Source organism: Lutra lutra, chromosome 17, assembly GCF_902655055.1.
Source record: "Lutra lutra chromosome 17, mLutLut1.2, whole genome shotgun sequence".
In the NCBI taxonomy this organism is placed as follows: Eukaryota; Metazoa; Chordata; class Mammalia; order Carnivora; family Mustelidae; genus Lutra; species Lutra lutra.
Window position 1 is genome coordinate 3239416 of NC_062294.1, and position 21260 is coordinate 3260675.

Genomic DNA, 21260 nt, shown 5'->3' on the forward strand with positions numbered 1-21260 from the left:
TCCACTGAGCAGGGAGTCCAACGCAGGGGTTGGTCCCAGGACCCCGGGATTATGAGCTAAACCGAGGCAGACGCCTAATGGACAGGGTCCCCCAGGTGCCCCCTTTGTGTACTATGATTACCTAAAGTCCATTCCTCATTCACGTTTCCTCAGGCTTTCCCTCATGTCCTTTTTCTGTTCCCAGATCGCACATACACTCAGGCCTCATGTCTCGGGCTTCTCCGGGCTTTGGTAGTGTTTTAGACTGTTTTTTTTTTTTTTTTTTTAAGATTTTATTTATTTATTTGAGAGAGAGAGATCACAAGTAGGCAGAGAGGCAGGCAGAGAGAGAGGAGGAAGCAGGCTCCCCGCTGAGCAGAGACCCCCCCCCCCCCCCACCCCATGCAGGCCTCGATCCCAGGACCCTGAGATCATGACCTGAGCCGAAGACAGAGGCTTAACCCACTGAGCCACCCAGGCGCCCCAGGAATCTAGTTTCTATCTCTACATCTCATCTAGTTTCTAGATCGTTCATATAAATGGACTCGTCATATGTGGTCTTCTGTGACTGGCTTCTTCCACGTAGCGTCATGTTTTCTGACCCATCCACACTGTAGCACGAATCCGCGCTTTGTCCCCATTTGTGGTGGGGTATATTCCGCACTGTGTGGAGACGGCATTTTGTTTATCCGTCCCACAACAGAGGGACATTTGAGTGGTTTGCGCCCTTCAGCTATTGTGAGTGACACCTCAGGGAATGGAAAGACATTCAACGAGCCTCCAGGTCCCCCTGACGTTTGCTCTCGTTTGGGCTATGGAAAGCAGGGAGGCAAGCCTCGCCAATTCGGGAACACAAATATTTGCCAGTCAAGAAAACATTCCGCTATCAGTCAAAACCCAGACGAGCTGGCACACGTGGTCTACAGATGCTGGAGGGAGCTTCTATTTTAGGGGATACCAGGCTTGCGGCGTCTCCCCCTCCCCAGACAACCCAGGCTCCTTCTCATTCCTACCTCGTCTGCTGATGAGGAGACCGACGTTCAAAGTCATCACTGGCCCTCTGTCACACCGCATCCAGACGGACCTTTTCTTTCTTTTCCTTTTCTGTTTTCTTCACATGATCTCCACACTCAATGAAGGGCTTGAACTCAGGATCCCAAGACCAAGAGTGGTTCCCTCCGGGGCGCCCCGCTGGCTCAGTTGGTAGAACACGTGACTCCTGATCTGGGGGCCATGAGTTCAAGACCCATGTTGGGTGGAGAGAGGACTTAAAACAGCCACCGGCTCCACACACGGGGCTGGTGAGGCTTTGTATTAGTCTTCATAAATGGCACACAATGAAGGTGATTTCCAGTTCAGATAAATAGCAGACATTGCCTTTCTAGGCCATGTGAGTGGGCAGAACTTAATTATGGCTTTATTTCATCTCTCCAACAGCCTTACAGGGGGGGCAGGTTTCTGGGGGCTTAGGGAGGATGCATGGGGTGCTCTGGGGTGGGCCAGCTTTCCTGTGGGGATTCAGAACCCTGGAATCCTCCATCTCCTGTGTTTTTTTCACAGGGCAGAATGATGAAGTGTTCAAATTCAGCCACTGCCTGTCCCTAACAGCCTGCCCTAGCGGCTTCACGCCCAGGAAGCCTTCTGGCCCTGGTTAAAATTGTTTTCTGTCCTCGCCCCAGACCCCTGACTTAGAATTCTCCAGAAGTGTGCACGTTTCTTTCTTCTCTTTTTTAAAATTTTTATTTATTTGAGAGAGAGAGAAAGAGAGAGCGAGAGAGAGCACAAGCGGGTGGCGGGGCAGAGGGAGAAGTAGGCTCCATGCTGAGCAGGGGGCCCGATGATGTGGGAATTGATCCCAGGACCCTGAGACAATGACCTGACTCAAAGGTAGAGGCTTAACCCCCTGAGCCACCCGGCGGTATGCATGTCAACGCCCACAGCCCGCTGGGGGCTCCGACCCAGGAGAGGGCGTGAGCCCCGCCCCCCCCCCCCCCAGTGGCGGGGCAGACAGAGCGGCGCATCAGCTGGCGCGGCAGCTCTGAGAACCTGCCCCTTCCTGAGCGAGCTGCGGGGCCGGCCAAACCACACACTCGGGGTTTGAATCGGAAGGGGTGCGTGGGGCGGGGTGTCTCTTTACAGACTCCAGCCAGGTGTACGGAGGCGAAGATGGCGAGGTTAAGGCAAACAAGGCCTCCGCGGCCCTGACCTAAGCATAAATGCATTGACTCGTGGCCCGGTGCGGGACCCAGTGCCCACGTGCCCCGGACTGCACCCCCACCCTGACTCCGTGTAGGCGCCCGGGACTGGCGAAGGGACACGCAAGGGTGGAGACAGCGCCAGCGGGGCCGACAGCGCCAGGTGCACGGCGCGGTGCCCCGCCCACGAGAGGACCGCGGCGGGGGCGGGGCCGGGCCGCGGGAGGGGCGGGGCCCGGGCCTGTCGAGAGGAGGACCGAGAGCGGACGCTATGGGGCGTGGTCTGCTCGGCGCTCGTTGACGTTCGCCAATCCGTGCGCTTGAAGAGGCCATGGTCCCCGCCTCCCGCCGCCACGGGGAGAGCGTCGCGTTGCTATTGGCTGGCCTGTGCGCCGGCCCGTTGCTATAGGCTTCTTCCGCCGGGCGGGGGCGGGCCGGCACGTTGGCGGGAAAGTTGCGGCGGCGCTGCCGACCCTCACGCCGCGGTTAGTGAGGGGCCGCCGGCGGCGACGGGTCCCAGGCGGGTCGCTGTGGCCGGCATGGACGCGGCGGAGGTGGAGTTTCTGGCCGAGAAGGAGCTGGTCACCGTAATCCCCAACTTCAGCCTAGACAAGATCTACCTCATCGGGGTGAGGGCAGGGGCCGGCCATTTGCCTCTCGCGGCCCGGCGCGGGGAGGCGGTCGTGGGGGGCGGGGACGTCCGCGGACCCCCGCCCGGCCTCTGACCCGCCGTGGGGTCGGGGTCGGGGGAGTCCCTGACGGGGGAGGCAGAGCGGTCGCTGGAGGGCTGGGGGGCGACCCCGAGTGGGGGCGTACGGGGGGTCAGGGCGGTCGCGGAGCACGGGGTGGGGGCTGGGTGAGAACCGGGGGTGGAGACGCCGAGGGGGCGGGGGCGGACGCGGGGTGGACCAGGTGGCCGGCGTCTCGGCGGTTCTGGGGCGGGAAACAGGGCTCAGGTGGGCCGGCCAGGTGTGCGGTGAGGCCGGCTCGGGTCGGGGCCGCGGGCTCGGGGCGGCCTCCCCGGGCCTGCCCCGCGGCCGGACTTTGTTTTCCCTCGGGTCCAGCTCCCGCAGCGCCTGCCCCCGGTGGGACGGCGGCGGGGCCCGCAGGGCGTCTGGTCGCGTGTGGTCTCACCGGACTGGGTTTCCCTTCCGCAGGGGGACCTGGGGCCTTTCCAGCCGGGCTTACCGGTGCGAGTGCCGCTGTGGCTGGCCATCAACCTGAAGCAGAGGCAGAAGTGTCGGCTGCTGCCGCCCGAGTGGATGGACGTGGGTGAGGACCGGGCTGGGGCGGGCGCCCGACAGCCTCCCGGGGCGCGAGCCCGGCCTTTGGCGCTCCGCGTCACCCGCTGGTCCGCGACGGTCGGGGCGGCTGGAGCGTGACCTCTTAGTCTGCGCACCGCTGTGACTATGTCGTGTCGGTTTGAGGCGTCCATACCAAATGTCGCTCAGAGTTCGGTTCTAAGATATTCCAGCTTGCTTTAAGGTCAAGAATATTGGGGCGCTAGGTGGCTCGGTTGGTTAAGCGTCTGCCGTCTCGGTCATGGTCCAGGGCCTGGGATGAGCCCCACGTTGGGCGCCCTGCTCTGCGCAGAGCCTGCCTCTCCTCCCTGCTCTTGCGCGGGCGCTCTCAAATAAAAATCTTTTCTTTTTTAAAGATTTTAGTTGAAAGTGAGCAAGCAGGAGAGCACAAGCCGGAGGAGGGGCAGAGGGACAGGGAGCCCGTGGCGGGGCTCCATCCCGGGACCCTGGGATCATGACCTGGGCCAAAGGCAGCCGCCTAACCCGCTGAGCCACCCAAGTGTCCCAAATAAAAATCTTTTGAAAAAAAATTAAAAAAAATAAAATTAAGTGCATGTGGGGCACCTGGGTGGCCTAGTGGGTTAAGCATCTGCCTTTGGCTCAGGTCATGACCCCAGGGTCCTGGGTTTGAGCCCACATGGGGGGGTGTCCTTGCTCAGCAGCGAGCCTGCTGCTTCCTCTCCCTCTGCCTCCTGGTCATGCTTTCTCTCTCTCAGTCAAGTAAATAAATAACATCTTAAAAATTAAAAGTAAGGGGCGCCTGGGTGGCTCAGTGGGTTAAGCCTCTGCCTTCGGCTCAGGTCATGATCCCAGGGTCCTGGGATCAAGCCCCGCATCGGGCTCTCTGCTCAGTGGAGAGCCTGCTTCCTCCTCTATCTCTGCTTGCCTCTCTGCCTACTTGTGATCTCTGTCTGTCAAATAAATAAAATATTTAAAAAAAAATTAAAAGTAAAATTAAGAATAGTGTAGGACTTTGAAGAAGCATTTTTTTTTAACATTTAAAAATAATTATATTGGGGTGTCTGTCTGCCTCAGGACAGCGCACAACCTTGGACCTTAGGGTCGTGAGTGACCTCAGGGTTGTAAGTTTGAGCCCCATGTATAGCATGTTAAGGAGCAGAGCCTCTCACAGTCCCTAGAACACATGAAAGCAAGGCGTCATCCAAACCAGGGAGTAGTAGTCAGCCGTGTGAAGAAATGACGTCCTGCTCGGGCTGCAGGTGAATGAACTTAGGACACGTGCTAAGTGAAAGAGAAGGCATGAGGATCACCTACAGCCCTGAATATACTAAGAACTATTGAATTGTACTTTTTTTTTTTTTTAAGATTTATTTATTTTAGAGGGAGCAAAAGCTGGGGGGACAGAGACTCTAAAGCAGACTCAGCAATGAGCTCGGAACCTGATGCAGGGCTCTGTCCCATGACCTTGAGATCATGACCAAGAGTTGGATGCTTCATGGACCGTGCCTCTGAGGCACCCCTGAATTGTACATTTTATTTATTTCTTTTATTTTTAAAAATATTTATTTGACAGAGAGAGACACAGCGAGAAGGAACACAAGCAAGGGGAGTGGGAGAGGGAGAAGCAGGCTTCTGGCCGAGCAGGGAGCCTGATGTGGGGCTGGATCCCATGACCCGAGCCGATGGTGGATGCTTAACGACTGAGCCCCCCAGGCGCCCCTGAATTGTACATTTTAAATGAGTGAATGGTATGGTGCATTAATTAGGCATCAGTAATAAAATGATGGGGGCACCTGGGTAGCTCAGTTGGTTAAGTGTCTGTCTTTGGCTTAGGTCATGATCTCAGGGTCCTGGGATCGAACCCTAAGGTGGACTCAGTGCTGACCGGGGAGTCTGCTTCTCCCTCTAACTCTGCCTCTCCCCGCCACTCCTGTGCACAAGGACTCTCTTAGATCTTTAAAATAGAAAATAATGTATCAGCAGTGCAGACAGACTTTATCCTGAGCCTTCCCAATCTTCCTATCTCGGAGACGAAAGTGGCTCATTATAGCAAAGGAACATTGATTTTACTTGGAATTGGGGGGGGGATGTAGCATTTGAAAAGCCTCTGAGTGATTTTGATGATCCACTCCCAACTGGGAATCTGCTGGGGGTACCTCTTCCCTGGAAGCAATGTCATTTTGGGACCCCTGGGTGGCTGAGTCCGTTAAGCGTCTGCCTTTGCCCAGGTCATCACCTCAGGGTCCTGTGATCGAGTCCTATATCGGGCTCCCTGCTCAGCGAGCGCGTGCTTCTCCCTCTGCCTGCAGATCCCTCTACCTGTGCTTTCTCTCTTTTTATCTCTCTCTCTCTCGCTCTCTATTAAATAAATGAAATCTCTAAGAAAAAAAAAAAAAGAGCAGGGACACTATGAACTAGGCCTTGAAATACAGTTTCAGAAGGACCGCCTGGGCATTTTCCCCTTCTGGTCCGAAAAGTGGTGGGCGGTGGCCCTGGCACGTCTGCAGCAAAGGGAAGCTCCCAGTCCTTTTGCTGAGGGGCTCTGGCAGGGAGCCCCGCCAGGTCTGGCTGTTAGCACGACATCTCCTTCTGGCAGTTTTGGCCCGTCCACGCTGAAGGTGATGGGGGCAAGAGCCTGTCTCCTCGCAGGTCAGTCAGAAAAGTGGGGAGAGCGAGCCCGAGCTTTCTCACGGCCGGGGTCACGCTGCATGGGCAGTGCTGAAGCTTCACTGGCTGGTCTGTAGAGCGTGGCCGAGAGCCGGCCGCCCTCTGCTGTGCCGGGGGGGCTCTGCCTGCTTTGGTCCTGTGAATGGAGTCCCCTACTAAGTCTGTTTTTGTCTCTTGACTTCTCTGACTCTGGTTGTTTGTTTGTTTGTTTGTTTTAAGATTTATTTATTTATTTGACAGAGATCACAGGCAGAGAGGCAGGTAGAGGGAGGGAAGAAGCAGGTTCCCGCTGAGCAGAGAGCCCGATGTGGGGCTCGATCCCAGGACCCTGGGATCATGACCTGAGCTGAGGGCAGAGGCTTAACCCACTGAGCCACCCCGGCACCCCCATTTTGTTTTGTTTTTAAGGATTTTTTTTTTTTTTAAAGATTTTATTTATTTATTTGACAGAGAGATCACAAGCAGGCAGAGAGGCAGGCAGAGAGAGGAGGAAGCAGGCTCCCTGCTGAGCAGAGAGCCCGATGCGGGGCTCGATCCCAGGACTCTGAGATCATGACCTGAGCCGAAGGCAGCGGCTTAACCCACTGAGCCACCCAGGCGCCCCAAGGATTTTTTTTTTTAAGATTTTATTTATTTATTTGACAGAGATCACAAGCAGACAGGCAGGAAGAGAGAGCGAGGGAAGCAGGCTCCCCACTGAGCAGAGAGCCCGACGCAGGACTCGATCCCAGGACCCTGAGATCATGACCTGAGCCGAAGGCAGAGGCTTAACCCACTGAGCCTCCCAGGCGCCCTGTTTTTAAGGATCTTACTTATTTGACAGCACAAGCAGGGGGAGCGACAGGGAGAGGGAGAGCAGACCCCACTGAGCAAGGGAGCCCAACTTGGGGCTCCATCCCAGGACCCTGGGGTCATGACTAGAGCTGAAGGCAGACACTTAACGAACTGAACCACTCAGGCGTCCCTGGTTTGTTTTTGTATTTGTTTTGTTTTTGTTTTTTTAAGATTTGTGGATTTGGGGGAGTGCACCCTTGTGAGTGGGGGAAGGGCAGATGGAGAGGATCTCTAAGCAGACTCCTCACTGAGCACAGAGCCCCCCACCCCATGACCCAGAGAGCATGACCTGAGCTGAAATCACGGATCAGGTGCTCAACACTGAGTCCCCCAGAAGCGGCGCTGGCACTGGCTTTGGGATCATTCCTGTGGCTACAGGTAGCGCTACACAGTCTTCTGCTGCCCAGCGCCGTGTCACTCGCGGCACCCTTCCTGGCCGGGTTACCCGTTCTTTGGCCTCCGGCTACTTGACGGCTTCCCATTTCTGGCTGTGGCTAGTGAGGCTGTTGGGAACATTCCCGTCTAGGTCAGCTTGTGGATACTTGTTACTTCTCTTGGGTAAATACGCCGGGTCATAGGGCAGACCGTGCTTGGCTGTGTAAGGACTGCCTCCCAGCCCTCCAGAGTGGATGAGCTATTCTGATCCCGCTGGAGACGTGGGAGAGCTCCCAGTTGCACATCTGGCCCGTGCGGGTGACATCAGTCTGTTGGATTCGTCGCAGGTGCTGTTTCATGCTCTGACTTAGATGCTAGGAAGGAACCTGCCAACCGCGTGGAGAAGGTGTGTGTGGGGAGAGGGCAGCGGGGAGTTTCCAGGCCGCGAGTAGTGTGACCGGCTGCTGGAGGACGGCTCCCATGATTGGAGTCTCAGTGTGTTATTGTTGGTTTGTTTGTTTGTTTTAAAGATTTTGTTTATTTGGCAGAGATCACAAGTAGGCAGAGAGGCAGGGAGAGAGAGAGAGGAGGAAGCAGCTCCCCGCTGAGCAGAGAGCCCGATGTGGGGCTCGATCCCAGGACCCTGAGATCATGACCCGAGCCGAAGACAGAGGCTTAACCCGCTGAGCCACCCAGGCGCCCCATCTCGGTGTGTTTTGAAGGGAGAATCCGCAGGATTTGCTGAAGGACAGACCATGGGATCTGAGAGGAGACTGAAGAGTGACAGGCGGGGTCACTGGCCTGAACTGTGGAAAGACACAGAGTTGCTGCCTCCTGGGCAGGGGAGGCTGTAGGAGCATGAGGGCTGGGGGAGGGACCAGAAGCTGGGGTTTGGCCCTGTCACCCCGGAGGTGCCTAGCAGATACCCGGGTGGAAGCGGCGTGGGCCGGAGTGTTTGGTCAGGAAGTCGGTGAAGGGGCTTCCTTGCTTGTGTTCCCTCTCTCGCGGTCTCTCTCTGTCCAATAAATGAATAAAATCTTAAAAAAAATATTTGTTTATTGAGAAGGAGACAGCAGAGTGAGCGTGAGCTGGTGGGGAGGGGCAGTGGGAGAGGGAGAAGCAGGCTGCCCACTGAGCAGAGAGCCCGTTTCGGGGCTGGATCCCAGGACCCTGGGATCATGACCTGAGCCGAAGGCAGGTGCTTAGCCAACTGATTCACCCAGGCACCCATATTTATTTATTTTTTATTTTTTAAAAGATTTTATTTATTTGAGAGACCGAGTGAGCAAGGGAGAGAGCACATGAACCAGGGGCAGAGGGAGAGAAGACGACTCGCTGCTTATTGGGGATCCTGACTCGGCTGGATTCTAGGCCCCTGAGATCATGATCTGAGCTGAAATCAAGAGTCAGGCGCTCAACCGACTGAGCCAGGTGCCCCTAGGATTTTCTTCAGGTGGAAGACGTTGCAGGGAGCTGATGGGACGGTTAAGTACTGAGGCACAACCAGCTGGAGTGAGAGGCAGCTGCTGGGGTGGTGTTCTGTGCTGGTTGGAGAGGAGTTCCAGAACACACCTGGAGGGGTGTCCATTGCGCACAGGGACAAGTGTGGAGGTGCGGTGTGCTGGCAGCTGGCAGGGGCGTGCAGGCTCTCAGAAGGGCATCGGGTAAGAGCGGGAGCGTGAATGGAGCAGGGCAGTAGGTTGGGTTTGGCATGGCACCAAGGGCCCCTGAGGAGGGGGGCCCAGTGCTGAAAGCCTGCTCCCCCCACCCCCAGCACGGTTGTGTGTGTGTCCCTCAGCTTCAGTGGCCAGTCCAGATCTAGGACTTTCTCAGACCCATGAGACAAGGAGAGAGAGAGCGGGGACCTGCTGCTGGATGGAATTGGGACTCCACTGCAGGGTTCTAGATGCTGGGCTCAGGCCCTCTGTGATCCGTGTCTCACCCACAGGCTAGAGGGGCTGCGGTTTATGTCCTCTTGCTTCCCTCTGAACAAGGGTTCGGGGGTGTATAAGTAAATTTCTTCAGTCACTGGTTACTTTCATCACCTTTTGTATCAAAGAGAGAATGCTGTCTCTTTCCCCTAGAAAAGAACTTCTGACTCTGACACTGTTTCTCCAGTGTTATATCCTGCAGGCCAGAGCAGCAACACAACTAGAATTTTTTTTTTAAGATTTTATTTATTTATTTGACAGAGAGATCACAAGTAGGCAGAGAGGCAGGCAGAGAGAGAGGAGGAAGCAGGCTCCCCGCTGAGCAGAGAGCCCGATGTGAGGCTCAACCCCAGGACCCTGAGATCATGACCTGAGCCGAAGGCAGAGGCTTAACCCACTGAGCCACCCAGGCACACCAACGCCAACAAGAAATTACCAACTTCTATAAGAAAAACTTTTTTTTTTTTTAAGATTTTATTTATTTATTGGACAGAGAGAGCACAAGCAAGCAGAGCGGCAGGCAGAGAGGGAGAACCAGGCTCCCCGCTGAGCAGGGAGCCCGATGCAGGACCCTGAGATCATGACCCAAGCCGAAGGCAGACATCTCACCAACTGAGCCACCCAGGCGCCCCCCTCCCCCAATAAGAGAAACTTTTGAGGAAATGGGCCCTGAATCATCTAGTGATAGGTTATTCCAAAAAAGTGTTTTCTCTTGGGGCGCCTGCATGGCTCAGTGGGTTAAGCCGCTGCCTTCGGCTCAGGTCATGATCTCAGGGTCCTGGGATCGAGTCCCGAATCGGGCTCTGCTCAGCGGGGAACCTGCTTCCTCCTCTCTCTCTGCCTGCCTCTCTGCCTGCTTGTGATCTCTGTCAAATAAATAAATAAAATTTTAAAAAAGAAAAGAGTTAAAAAAAAAAGTGTTTTCTCTTTGATTAGTTAGTTGATCCAATAGGTAATAGAGACACTTGGTAAATCTGGAAAGCTTCAACAAATATTTGGGTGTGGTGATAGTAAAATGTATACACTTCTCAATTTCAGAGAAGTTGGAGAAGATCAGGGATCATGAACGACAGGAAGAAACCTTCACCCCCATGCCCAGCCCTTACTACATGGAACTTACCAAACTCCTGCTGAATCAGTAAGTGCGTCCCCTCCGCAGAGCCTCGTGGGAGGTAGAGCTCCTGACACTCATCCCTGACCCTGTCTCTCCTTCCTGTTCCATGTTCGACTCCAAGGTGAGGGCTGTCCCGGCCCCCAGCTCCTGGGTCTGTAACCCGGGAGGCGCTCATGTGCTCGCACCCTTTTGCCTGGGCTCTCCCATCTGTCCTTCCCTTCCCAGCCCTCCTGCTCCTAGGGAATTCCTTGCCGCTCTATTGCTTGACCCTGGACAGTGGTGAGTCTCCGTTATCCTCTCTAACCTTCTGCTTAACCGCAGCTCTGTTTCACTGGTGAGGCTTTACCCTCCGGTCTTCACTATGCGCGTGTGAGTTCTGGCATGTGTTTCACAGGAAAGGCCAGAGGCTCACACTTGCTCCGAGCCCTGGCCGTGATGAAAGCCCACGGTGGCAGCACGTGTGGGGCAGCAGCGTCCTGATTCCCCGTGTTCAGTTCGGGCTCCCCACTGGCTTTGATTCCTCCTCCACGTTGCAGCCAGAGTGGACTTTTAAAGATGGGGCTGCCACGTGGCTCATCTGTTCCTCGGAGCCTGTGCAGGGTCATGGCCGTGGTCCTCATGGCAGCATGCGGGGCTCTGCCTAGCCGGACTCCCTCTGCCTTTCTCTGTGGCTCTGACGGGTTTTCCCCCTGCCGCTCTGGGTTCCAGGGCCACATCGGCCTCTTCCCCTTCCACATACCAGGGTCCTCCAGGCTTTCATTCACTGTGTCCTCTGTCCAGTTTGTCCGTCTGTTGTCTGTTCGTCCTTTGGCTCCGCCTGACTGGAGCTCTGTCACAGGTTAAGGGTGCCTGTCCTCCTGGGAGCTCTGTAGCCCCCGCGCCTTTTGTCACCAGTAATCTAATCACTAGTTGGGTTGCCCGCACTCCCCCAGTTCTAAAGGGCATGGACCGGCGCGCCTGGGTGGCTCAGTCGGTGAAGGGTCTGGTTCTTGATTTTTGGCTCAGGTCATGGTCTCGGGCTTGTGCAGTTGAGCCCCGTGTCAGCGTCCACGCTGGGCACGAAGCCTGCTTGAGATTCTCTGTGTCCCCGCTGTTAGGTCATGTCGGGATGCAGCCCTAGTGCCTGACGGTGTCATTGAAGGGATCCCGGGCTTGGAGGAGGGAAGATTCACCACAGAAGAGGACACTGTGGGGAGAAGCGGGGACGCGTGAACGGGCACACACGTTCGGGCAAGCAGAGCGGTTGGGGTTGATGTAGGCCAGGTAGGGCGTCAGGAGCTGAGGCTCTTGCTCTGCGGCTGCGTGTCCTGGGGACGGTGGCTGGCTGGGGCGTGTCGTTGGACGAAGCGGAGAGCCTTCTGTGGCGGCGGGACTTGGAAGGGAAGACGTGGCGGCAGAGGTGTGGGGCCTGTTCACCTTCAGTTTTGGGGGTTCAGGATCTTACGTGTGCAGTTCCTGTCGGAACTCGGTTTTGTGATCCTGTGTAGCTCCTTTGGCCAAGGGACCCACGTTCACCTTTGTCCTGCACGTCAGTTAACGAATCGACGGTCCTTCGTTCCTGAGCGTGCTGTTCAGAGTATCAGATGCAAATGTTTGGATCCTAAGTATAACCCGCTACGTAGCTCCTAAGTATAACCGCCATGTAGCTCGTAGCCCCGGACTCCCTGCTGCTCAGCACGAGCTGTTCTCGCAGGGAGAGAGACCGTTTCCGCGCTCTCAGCGTGCCCGGCGATGGGCCATGTCAGCTTCTGCTTTCATCTTGGGTTTTGTCTTTTCCTTCAAAGCTTAGTTGAACGGCTCAGTCCGCTGCGCGTCTGACTCTTGGTTTCAGCTTGGGTCTTGACCTCCGGGTTGTGAGTTCAAGCCCCACACTGGGTTCCACGCTGGGTGTGAGCTTCCTTCAAAACAAAACAAAACACTAGAATCGCCTAGAAGGATCCAAAACGCAGCTCACCACAGGACGGCTGTCGCACTGACCCTCGCGGACTCCTGTTCAGACTTTTACCCAGAATTCACTGGGTGGTGGGATGCTCGGTTTATACTAATTTGCAGGTTAGCCTGTGGTTTCTGTAAGTGGACCTTTGTTTCCTCTGCGGAGTGACGTGGTACTTCCTTCAGAGTGTGCTGGGAGCATAGAAATGCCCTGAATGCGGAGCTCAGAGCCCGGCACGGAGCTGTTGTCTTTCCCCGTGGGGTGTAAGCCCTTGGGTCAATGACAGAGCAATGGCAATTGTGACCTCCTAGCCAGCCCTTGGAGCAGGTTCCTTCAAGATGGAGATTCTGCAGCACAGAACACTCGGTCACCCCGGGAGGAGGATGTCTGATTCCGTGCTTGTCCTCCGAAGTCGGTGTCGCGGCTGCCGTGAGCCACTTAACGTGAGCGCAGACGGCGGTGTGGATCGTGGCGGAGTTGTTTTGGTTTTTTAGGATTTTATTCATTTGAGAGAGCGAGATAGCCACAGACCTAGCAAGAGAGCACAAGTGTTGGGGAGAGGGAGATGCCAACTCCCTGCTGAGCAGGGAGCCCCGTGCAGGCCTCGGTCCTGGGACCGCAGGGCTTGGTCACGCCCCCCGCTGAAGGCAGCCGTCCGACCGATAGAGACACGCAGGCGTCCCCGTGGCTGAGTTTCCTTGGCAGCAAGCTTAACTGCTGGAAATTTTTACATTTTAAAATTGAAAACAAAGGAAAACACATTTTGCTTGTGTTTCCAAAAGTCCAAAAGAGCGGAGGGCTCCTGGCTGGCTCGGCCAGAGGAGGCTGCGACCCCTGACCTCGGGGCTGCGAGTCTGGGCTCCACCTTTGCTGCGGGACCTGCTGACACCAGCCTACTTCCCCCTGGTTGTCGCTTTACTTTACCAAGTGCCCCCCATGTGATCTGTCGCCCTGCTCTTGCTTCTGTAGCGCTTCGGACAATATCCCCAAAGCAGATGAAATCCGGACCCTGGTGAAGGACGTGTGGGACACTCGCATGGCCAAGTTGCGGGTGTCCGCCGACAGCTTCGTGAGGCAGCAGGAGGCACATGCCAAGGTAGGCGCGTGCGGGGCGGGGGCTCGGGCCTCCTGTGGCAGCTGGCCCTCCCCATGTGCCTGTGAAGCCCGGGGCCACCGGTGGGAGCCAGCGAGTGGTCCCCGCGCCCCGTCTGCTCGGACGGCTGCCAGCAGGGATTCCCAGCTGTGCCCGGCCTGTGTGACCAAACCCAAACCAAAACAGCCCCATTATTTATTGGCTACTTACTTTTATTCTGTAGATCGTACATTTTGTCAAATCAGACCCTCAGTCGGGTTGGTCTTCTCTTGTGTTTCAGCTGGACAACCTGACCTTGATGGAGATCAACACGAGCGGGGCTTTCCTCACACGAGCGCTCGATCACATGTACAAACTCCGCACAAACCTGCAGCCTGCTCAGGGCGCGCCGTCCCAGGACTTCTAGAGAAGGGCCCAGCCCGTGGCGAAGGCTGGCCGCTTGCGCCTGTGCGCCTGCCGGACGGAGGCTTCCAGGCGCCGTGTGAGCGCGAGACCCGACAGAGGTACTGTGAGCTTCGGAGTTCTAGAACCCTTTCTGAATGTACGAAAGCTATCATGAAACAAGGAGTGGTTCATAACGTTGCTGGAAAGCAACAGGTTTGTGCTTGGTCCTTGAGAGTCTCGTCCCAGCTCTGTCTGTGGGAGCCGTGTTCGTTTATGGGGAAGGAACGCAGCTTTGGCAAAACGAGTTACTTTCCCGGCAGGGCCTGCGGTCTCCTGTGAGGTGTCATCCTGTGGGGGAAGTCAGTGACCTCGAGGGGTGTTTTCTGAGAGACAGAGACAGTGGGAGTGGCGAGGCGGCTCGGGGCTTTTTCCGCTTTTCTGATCCTGATCTCTTGGGCTAAATTTGGACTCTCCCAGGGTTCGTTCACGCACAGAAGGACGGCAGATGAGTGGCAGGACGTTGACCGGGTTTGCCATCAGACCCCCCCCAAAGACGGACCCCCCAGACCTTGCGTGGGGTTTTCTCCCCTGCACTACCGCCGAGGGAAGGGAGCGAGTCCCGTGGCTGGAACGGTCTGACTGGCCACATGGGGATGTGTGGCAGGAAGGGGTGCCCTTTAGACTGACACTGGGGGCACCTCTCGTCTCTGGGCTGCTGTGGGTCAGGGTGTAGTGGTTTCTGTCAGGAGGAAAGGCGGGAACCCCCGGCCGCTTCACGCACAGCCGCCAGCACGGGCAGCACCGTAACTGGCCAGACGGGGAAGTTCCTGACCAACTGGCCTCCTTCAGTGGAAACAGATGGTCACCGATGTTCCTCACCCCGGGAAGGCGACGCTGCCTTCTCTGAGAGAGAAATGCCGGGGAAACTAGCCGCAACGGACATGACCACACCAGCTGTCACCTTTGTATTTGGATTCAGAACCCATTTGCTGGTGGCAGGACGACTAGCAGGACTCAGGGCTCCTTGGGTTATGCAAAGGGAAAACAGACCCAAACACTGACATGTGAACAGCCTCTGAGGAGAAAGACCCTAGGAGAGCAGCAAAAGGAACCCCAGAGAATGAAGGCGTCACGGGGACTTCAGAAGCCAAGGCTGGTGCTGGCGAACAGCTCGGGACGGGAGACGGGGGCGAAGATTCTGCAGGGACCCGACCGGTGCGACTGTAGAGCTCTCCCGTTCGTAACACCTAGAAAGGCCGGAGACCAGCAGACTGCACGGTCCGGGCTGTGTGAGGCTGGAGTCCGGCTGCTGGGAGGGGACATCGGGCCCGTAGCGTGGCTCTTGAGGGACGGACGGGGGAGACCTGGCTGGAGGCAGCAGCGTCTCAACGGAGGGTCCGTTCCCAGGAGAAGCACTTCTCAGTCGTAGTGGTTGGAATTGCCCTGGAAGTGACCTGACCTTGACAGCAGGAACGATTGTCTAGAGTCCTAGAGGGACGGAAGCGCTGGCGGCCCACGGGTCTGACAGTGGCACCGCCGAGCACGTTCTCTCTCCGCAGTGAGCGCGCGGTCACCTGAGCCTCGGGGCAGCTTCTGGCTTTGCCCTTCGGTGTTCAAAGCCCAACCCCCCCGCCGCGCTCCGCAGGCGCATTTTCTCGGTCCCAGATGGCCAGGCCGCCGTCCCTCCGGAAACGGCTGGGGTCGTTATTTGAACACCGAAGGGCCAGACACGAGCACCTGGTCCCTGTCACATAAGGGGATGGTTCTAGAGGGTCGCTTTTGGATAGTGGGACTTGCCTTTCCACCTGGGGACTCTGCCAGAATGAAACCACATGGCACGGAGGAGGGTCCGGGGACCCTCGAGCTCCCCCACCTCAAACCCTTGTGCTCCTGAAACCCGGTGAAGCCGCTGGCCAGCGGACCTCGTGTCTGATGGGTGAGGCTCCGCGGCGGAGCTCTTCTCCCCTGCCCGCCACTGTGGCCCTGTCAGAACAAAGATTTTCCTCTTAACGTGATTTAGGAAGATTTTATTTTTTTGGATGTTGTCAGAAATTACAGGAATATATTCATAAATATCTAATTACTACATTCAACAAATAATATTACAATACAGTTAATTCAAACAAGTACACTTAGAACAGGTTTAATTTCACAGCATCTAAACCGCCCCCAGGGTGACCGAGGCTTTCCTCTTCCCTCCCGTGTGCTGGTTCTGCTGCTGTCCCTCAAGCACAGGGCACACACCAAGTGACAACCAGTTAGCGCGGTCTTCCTCAGGTCAAGGCGGAGATCAGAGTCTCGCTCAAGCGCTGGGTCAGACAGCTGGGACAGACAGACCACGGCGGGTGGGGAGGAAGCCAGATCTGGTTTCCTCGGGGAGCGCGGGGATGGCTGCTAAGCGGCTAACGCGCACCTAAGGGGACAGGATGGGCTTGTGCTGACCCTCCATCTTGTGGGAGATCCTTGGAATTTCCTACTTAAAACCGCTTGGAGGGTCTGGGGTGGACGTCGGGTTTTTGAGATTTGGCAGTGCCACGGAGCTACTTGAGGCGAACACCGGCCCTCACACGAACTTGAGGTCTGTGTCGTAGTTCTCGGCCGCTGCCCGTGTGCGCGCCGTTTCCTATTCCTGGAACTTCCTCACGGACGGTCGCTGTTGGACTCTCAACGCCAAGTAGGTGCTGAGCCTGTGCTTTCTGCAGGCGAGAACGGGCAGGTCCCTTCTCGCCACTTGTCTGGGACAGTGGACCGGGACCCTGTTTTAGGTCCATTTGGCTCTAATTATGCGAAACAGAACATTTCCAAGGGAGGTTCTGTAGCGCCGAGTGTGGCGGGCTCTGGTCTGCTTCTAGTGACCTGACTGCGCGTGGAGCCCCACACCGGGGCTTCGTGGGGTGCCCTTCGGGACAGACAGCAGGGGTGGCGGGCGGGCGGGGCCGCGAGGCAGGAGCTCACAGAGCATGGACGGGCAGCACGGCCGCTCTGGAGCGAGTGTGCTGTGCCGCTCCGCCTCGTCTCCTAAGCCCCGTGTGAATGGGCCTCACAGAAAGCTCCAGAGAGTGTGCGTGTCAGATTGCACACCCGAACCACAGAGGCTCGGGTGCTGCTGTGTGGTCCGCATCGTCGGAGAACGACCACGCGGACACCGTGGCTGGGCGCCAGGTCTTAGTGGGACACTCTTGTTTTCTAAAGATGCTTCCTTGCCTTTCTCTGCATTTCTTCACGCTACCTGACGGGTTATATTCTGATTGTCTTGTTACAGATCAAGAGCGGGAGGCAGAGGGACAGAAGCAGGAGGGCAGGGGCAAGGTGGCGGTTTCCGTCGGAAGGGACAGGGGCACAGACCTCCCAGGTGCTGCCTCCCTTTACCCCAGGACCTCGCCCAGTGCGGAGAACCTCCGCGTCCCCTGGCTGGTGGAGGGCTGGGCTGTGCTCCCTGTTCGCTCTGGCCATTGCCACTCTGATGAGCAGGGCTTCCAGGCCTTTCCTGGGCCGGTCGGGGACAGAGTGAGGCGCTGAGATCGGACTCTCCAGTGGCGGACTGGCAGTAGCGAGCCGCCTCGAGACTCAGTAATTGCTTCCCCTGCCTGTTGGCTGCAGCGCTCCCTGTGCACGCCTGTCCCCACCTGTGCAACTGCTGCTCTCCCTGTCCTCGCCGGGGAGGAGGCCCCCAGAACAGAACAGGCCTTCGTTCTCTCCAAGTCATTTTTGTGGCGAGGAAGGCACTTGTTGACTGCTGCTAATACTGGCGGCACTTCTCGTCTGAGTTTGCTAATAACTGGAAGATTCTTGGCAGACGCACAAAGCAAACGGTGTGGGGACAGATAGAGCAACACAGTGCCATCTGCCAGCAAGCTGTTCTGCACAGCTGAGGTCTGGGGCTGGGGGCGCGGCCGCTGATCGCGGCGCAGAGCCTTCCTGAAGGTCAGCCAGTCCGTCCCCTGACCCAGGGTGAAGGGGACAGCGGCCATGAGGATTCGTGCCTCCACCCCCATCCCCCTGACAGACCAACTGCTGGCTGCGCTGGCCTCTGGCTTGGGCGGGATTCCCTGCCGGAGCGACTAGACACTGCCTGAGTGAGCCGAAGCGGGGTCGGGGGGACATGCTGCTCTGCACGGAGATGGCAGTGCCACTTCCTAGCTGCTCCTGCGCTCCTGACAGTGAGCTCAGGAGGAGAAGTTCAGCTCAGATGTGGTTTACCCTACTTTTAGGCTTTTACAAAGCTTTGCATCTAGATAAAGCTTCTAAAGTTTCTACTTTGCACCTGTTCTCAGACTGCTGTAGGACACCCTACAGGGAGCTGTAGGCTCCCTCCCTGACCGGGCCTTTCAACAGAGCCGCATGTGCACGTGCACGCGCGTGGCCCTGCTCGCCCCCGCCTGGGGCTGAGCCCCTCTTCAGCAGCACCGGGCGCTTCTGGCTGCCCGGAGCCGGGGGTGGGGACAGAAGCACCTCACCTTCCCGTGTGACTCAAAATGAAGTGAGCGGTAGGCGCCAGTGGTAAGCTCTTTTACTTTTCTTCTTCTTTAATTTTTAAAAACACTTCAATATTTTAATGTCCTGACCAGCAGCAGTACAAACACTAAAAGCAAGTTTTTTTTGCCCAGAAAAACGAAAGCAAAAAAACAAAACCCCCAAACAGGAAAACAAAAATCCCCCCGGACCACATATTAAAAATGGCAGGCTTTTTATAACAATAAAGTAATAAAAACATACAAAACTTTGTTTTTTAATATATATACACAGTACAAGGCTGAAGCACCTTTGACTTTTCTCTCAAAATTTACGTCTGTATGAAAACGCAGCCCCGTGCCGGAGCGGCCGGCGAGCACGTGTGCACGGGGCTCTGCGCGTCCCCGTTCGCCGACGTGCGCTGTAGACGAGCTGTTCTGGGGAGAAGCCTGTGCGTGAGGCTTCGGGACTGCTGCTCTGTGCGCTCCCGGGACCCGCTGCTTCGGAAATTTCGCAGAAACAGATAAGCCCTTTACCGGAGACGTGGCCCACCTTCTTCCCGCTGAAGCGGGTCTCGGTCCCGGGGAGGAGCGAGGCCGAGCGGGGTCTCGGGGCGCGCGGGCCGGCCACACCAGGGACGGACGCGCTCCATCTCACCCACTCGGGTGCCCGGGGCCGCCGGCGATGGAGCTTAGTGTTGGTACGGGAGCCTTCGCTTTCAGATCCAGAAAGAATGCCGGGGGAAGGGTGAAACCACCTTTAGGAGAAAGAACTAGGGGCGTCCTACGTCGGTGGCTTGCTGGCGGACAAAGGTGACTCAGCTGCATCGAAGTCAAGGCGAGTCCGTTCTGGAGCCTGGGACCCTTTGCTTCATGCATGGCACATTCTTGTGTTTGTTTTTTAAGCTTCAAACCTCCCAGTGAAAAATATTAAATATTCAAGGTAATAAAATAGATAATATTTCTATACTATAGGTTCGGCCTAGTGCAAGGGAAACCGTCACCTAGGATATCCCTTAAAGTAGCCTCTAGGCCAGTGCATGGCAGGCAACGCAAGGCACTTCCTCAAGTGGTCCAGTTCGGCCTGGAGCCGCTCCCTCTCCGACACGACCTTCTGCTTCTGGCTCCTTAGCTCCTGCACGGGGAGATTCGGGTCAGACGTTCCCTCCGCGGCAGGCGTGTTCTGGGGGCCGTGAGGGAAGGCGCACCTTCCTGGCTCCAGAAACACACCCCCCCCCAGGCTGTGGCCACGGCTCTGGCCCGGGTCTCTGGAAGAGCCGGTTTAAGCTCCGCCCAAAGCCTTGGCTCCTCACAAGGCCCCGCTCACACTCACCCCTGCGAGTTGACACGCTGGGACTTTTGCTGCTCTGCAGCGGCCCAGATCGACAGCCCTGGCCCTGCAGGCCAGGACGGCAGGGAGCGGCTCGTGCTAGTGCCATGGGCATGGACAGGGCAGCAGGGCTGGCTTCGCTCCCGTACCCTCTGCTCCCGTCCTCAGCAAGCGCCGCAGGGGAGGCGCACACGGGTCCGAGCTGCCCTGGGGGGCGTGCATAGCCCCCCTGCGCACCCCCCCCCCCCCCCCCCCCGCAGCTACAGCTTGGAGTGCCGACGGGCTGACCTCCCCACTCCGACTATTCCGAGCTACAGCCTACAAAGCAGCACCACCCCTCACAACTCCGGTGCGTGTGAGGAACACAGGCTTGAAAGGTGACAGAGCACAGGGGGTTTGAAGACCACCCCGCTCCCCGGCTGCTTTCCAGGCCCCTCCCCGGCACGTGGGGGCCGGGACTCACCGCCATGCTGTGGGAGAGTTGCTCGGCCGTGAGGCTGAGGCTGTAGTGCTGGGCCTCCAGCCTGCGGCACTGCGTCTGCAGCACCTGCCGCTCCAGGTTTTGCTCTGAAAAGATAAGACGCATCAGGATGCTTTCCGGACTCGGGGGCCCCGCGCAGGGCTGCCCCTCTCTCCAGGCGGCCAGACTTGTCCTCCGGACCACAGTGGCCCCTGGCCCTCTGCACCGCACAGGAAATCCAGCCCTGTGGCGGGAAGACACAAAGGTCCTAGTGTCAAAAGGCTATTTAAGACGCACAGGTTAGGAAGTCATTAAGGGCAAATTCACGCTCTTAAAATGCATTTTTCAAAAGAAAGCTTAAGTATGAAAGCTTTTAATAAGGTGCTTAGGAAAAAAAAAAAAAGGCCAGAATAAACCTGGACACTGAAAGTGATTTTAATTAGGATGATCGCTGCCTTTCCCAAAGGTCCTGGGCCTGGTTTTCACAGGAGTGACTTCAGACTTTCGGGGACCAATCTGTGCCTTCTATGAAGTGCTTCTGAGCTGAAGCCTTTCCTGTTGGTGCAACACAACGGCTCTCCCTGCGCCAGTCCCAGACGCCTGCACACCCTACCCAGAGGGCAGCTGTCCTGGCGAGTCCCGCAGTCCTCTGGTGGGCTTGATGGGAACGAGAAGTGACTTTTGTTTTTGGTGGTAGCTTAACAAGGGCAGTGAAGGCCAGGAGAGGCTGACTTACAGAAGCAGGAACAACTGACAGCAGATGCAGGGCAGTGAGATGCATCTCCTGCCACTTAAGGATAGAGATGCAAAATGTTAAAAGCGCTAACGAATTCAGCAAGGAGCAGGCCACGTCAGGAAACACCAAAGGGGAACAAACCAAGGCTGTCACCTCCACGGGCCGAGGCGCCCCGTGAGCTCTGACGGTCTCCAACAAGAACCTTTATTTCTTCCCAGTCTCATAAACCAGAGAAGAGCCCCGTTAGTGCTGTGCTGTTTGGTAGCTCAGAGGCCGGTCTGAGGCAGGGCAGTGGGACAGAGTAAAAACTCAAAAGAACTAACTTTGGTTTACGGAAGATCTGACCAGCTAAGACCATGTAAGGAATAAGGAAAAACAGAAACTAAAAGTCCATGACAACCCCACTGACGCCTACAACTCAGTATAATAAAAGGACGTTGTTTATGGCAAAAAAAGGGGTGGGGTGGGAAATGGTTTAATGCAATTTAATACAATAATCATAGAGGAAATGGCATT

At 56.6% G+C, this 21260-nt stretch overlaps 2 protein-coding genes across 9 annotated transcripts in view; one reads left to right on the forward strand and one right to left on the reverse strand.

The window, feature by feature from the left end:
- Window positions 1-2605: 2605 nt before the first annotated feature.
- On the forward strand, window positions 2606-18418 carry GINS2 (GINS complex subunit 2). Its single transcript, XM_047710217.1, has 5 exons — window positions 2606-2803; window positions 3332-3446; window positions 10282-10381; window positions 13260-13386; window positions 13664-18418. The coding sequence occupies exons 1-5, from the start codon at window positions 2714-2716 to the stop codon at window positions 13787-13789; spliced, it is 558 nt and encodes a 185-aa protein (XP_047566173.1). The 5' UTR covers window positions 2606-2713; the 3' UTR covers window positions 13790-18418.
- A 51-nt stretch (window positions 18419-18469) lies between these two features.
- Window positions 18470-21260, reverse strand: part of GSE1 (Gse1 coiled-coil protein) — a 390643-nt gene continuing 387852 nt past the window's right edge. For all 8 annotated transcript variants that reach the window (XM_047710210.1, XM_047710208.1, XM_047710212.1 and 5 more), the window contains 2 exons: window positions 20012-20115; window positions 18470-19353 (listed from right to left, as the gene is read on the reverse strand). In XM_047710210.1, the coding sequence (XP_047566166.1) occupies window positions 19219-19353; window positions 20012-20115 (239 nt within the window). In that variant the 3' untranslated portion in view covers window positions 18470-19218. The remainder of the gene's footprint in view (window positions 19354-20011; window positions 20116-21260) is intronic.